General features: G+C 32.6%; 1 protein-coding gene across 2 annotated transcripts in view; it reads right to left on the bottom strand.

Annotated features, from left to right (window-relative positions):
* Nucleotides 1–2571, bottom strand: part of LOC106785773 (neurotrimin-like) — a 228259-nt gene that overhangs the window by 15168 nt on the left and 210520 nt on the right. The window contains exons 8-9 of one of the 2 annotated variants that reach the window (XM_014746492.1): nt 2430–2495; nt 440–526 (exon numbers count right to left, since the gene is read on the bottom strand). In XM_014746492.1, coding sequence (XP_014601978.1) covers nt 440–526; nt 2430–2495 — 153 coding nt within the window. The remainder of the gene's footprint in view (nt 1–439; nt 527–2429; nt 2496–2571) is intronic. The other variant, XM_014746493.1, reaches the window with a different exon arrangement.

Genomic DNA, 2571 nt, shown 5'->3' with positions numbered 1-2571 from the left:
TCTCTCGCACTTGCATTCACGACCGAGAGACCCCAAGATAACGCACACTAGCTCGCTCGCGTGTAAAGACCAACGAAGAGGCGTGGATTGCTCCCTCTTTTACAATTACCTTTCACCTTCATTTTCTCGCTTATTTTTGCAAATACGAAGATACACCTTACAACATTTTTTATGTATTTTTTAATTATCTACAACTTTTGTTTGAAACTTTTTTTGATTAAATGCCTAGATTCTAAGATACGACCATTTTTACCCTTTTTCTCGTTAAAGCCACATCGTATTGCAAAAAAATTAGCACCATTCGATTCAGCGACGTCGAATTACCTTTGTATCAAACTGTCGAGAACTTCTACCTAAAAGTTTTTCCTTCACCTCTTATTGACTGGGCTATATGTTTTATAAAGAAATATATAATAAATATATTCATATCTATACTTACTCGTTTTCATACTCTTTTCGTTGTGAATCATCAGCGAGTTTGGATTAGCATAAACGGAATTGTTCAGCTCTGTTATCGGCTCCCAATCTAAAATGAGAAAAAGAAGAAAGAAAAAAATACCCACATATATATATTTAATCAATTACAATGTTATAAGAAATAAATTCTGTTGATTTTTTCTTCTCGTTAGTAAAATTGCATCTTATTACAAAGATAAATGACTGCGTTATAATTGTATAATAATTTCAATAATAATTAATTTAAGAAAAAATAATATCACAATAGACAAGGATAGTAAAAATATATTATTTCAACACATTTATATTTAAATAAAATTGTTAAATATATAATTTTGAAATCATAATGATTGACATTACAAATTCATTTTTAAGATTAAAATATCCCGGAAAAGAATCGGTTAAACAAATTTTAGGGGAATTATGCTTATGAGAAAGACGAGAGCAATCAGAGATATATATAGATAGATAGACAGAAAGAGAGAGAAATGTTAATAAAAAAAAAGAAGAAAGAAAACAATTTGTGTATTCGTGGAAAGATCTACTTCGTTAGCGTTGTTGGTAATGTATTAACGAGCGTATCTAACAGACGGTTGCAGATCGTCTAAGGAATTTCAAAAGTAGAGACGCGCAAAATCAACGCCACGCGATGTGTCACGTAACGTTGTTAACGCGAAAGGAGATGATTGCATCCCGCATAATGAAGAAGCACCGAGTTTGTCCGTCTCTAATGAAATCGCATAAAACGGAACGTGCCGATGTACTTAACAGCCGGAAACACCGTTGTTCCCACTATTCAAATTGGATAATACAATTGACGTTAATTGTGACTTCAAATAGTACCAGTGAGATGTAAAAGAGGGAAAGAGAGAAAACCAGATACAAGGAAACACACACAAAGAAGAAATATATATATATCTTTCTTCCTTTTTAGAGAAAATTTGTACATTCGTTAGGCTCCACGTATGATTGCTGTACGTCGTTAGTATGTTGGCTATATTAATTAATCAAACGAATATTCTTTCCAGTATTATCAATTTTTGTCGATTCAATTACTATGGATTAGTTTACAATGTTTCTTATTTGTCTTTTTTTTTTATTATTATTAATGTGAGGATACAGAATATCTTAGAAGTGTGGTTACCATAGTGTTTAAGTTTTCTACAAAAGAGTGTATGTGTGATGGTATGGTGTGTGTGAGATTGTAACGAAGAAGAAAGAAAGCGTTTCCTGTAGATATGTTTTGTTTAGATAGTAAGACTACACCGTGTGGACCTGTCGCCTTTATGCAGCTCCATCGAAATCTCTCGAACGTTCTCGCTCCGGAAGTACGGAAGTGATCCGTTGTTTATGAGGGAGAATTATCGAGAGGTTTCTGGAGGGACTGCCAGGAAGTGATGAAAGACGATGGAGAGAGGGAAGGGCATAAATAGGCGTCGATGGGGACCGGACGGCGCATTTCATATTCGGACATTCCGTGATAGTACTTTAGTTTGCGCGACAATAGATTATAGATTATTCACCATTCTATCTCTTAAAACAATTTTACCAAAATCGTTTAGCATTACTATTAAGCGTTAATGATTAAGTCATTATTATTACCTTTTATATTTTATTCAAATTATAATAAATTAAATCTTACATTAATGTAGGATTTGTATTTAAAACTAATATATTTATTTTATAGAAAGGATTACTACAATAATTGTATAGGTAATTTAACGATCTAGCCACGATTGGATTATTAAAGTCAAGCATAGTGGGCACGATTAGTAACATGGAATGGATGACCCATCCGAGGAAAGAAAAAACAAAAATCCGTGTGGTATTGATTCTGGAAAAACGGTATAAAGACGCGATCTCTTTGGTAGTATTATATTTTAGAATAGTTAGTATAGAAATGACAAGTACTCTTAAAAGAGGAAGAATATAAAAGACCAAAAAAAAAAGAAATGTATATTTGAACAACTCACCTTTTCTAGATATTTCCGTAGTCGATGGACTCGGACTGGTACTCGGTGGCGGAGATTCTACGAACACAAAAAATTTCACACAAAATTAACTCTCTAGTAAAATATACAGTAAAAAAAATCTTTAAGAAAAAAGAAAATATAT

The sequence above is a fragment of the Polistes canadensis genome, unplaced genomic scaffold (assembly GCF_001313835.1).
Source record: "Polistes canadensis isolate GaletaPanama2010 unplaced genomic scaffold, ASM131383v1 scaffold_56, whole genome shotgun sequence".
Lineage (NCBI taxonomy): Eukaryota > Metazoa > Arthropoda > Insecta > Hymenoptera > Vespidae > Polistes > Polistes canadensis.
Note: the sequence above shows the minus strand (reverse complement) of the source record. Positions and strands in the feature narration are given on the sequence as shown.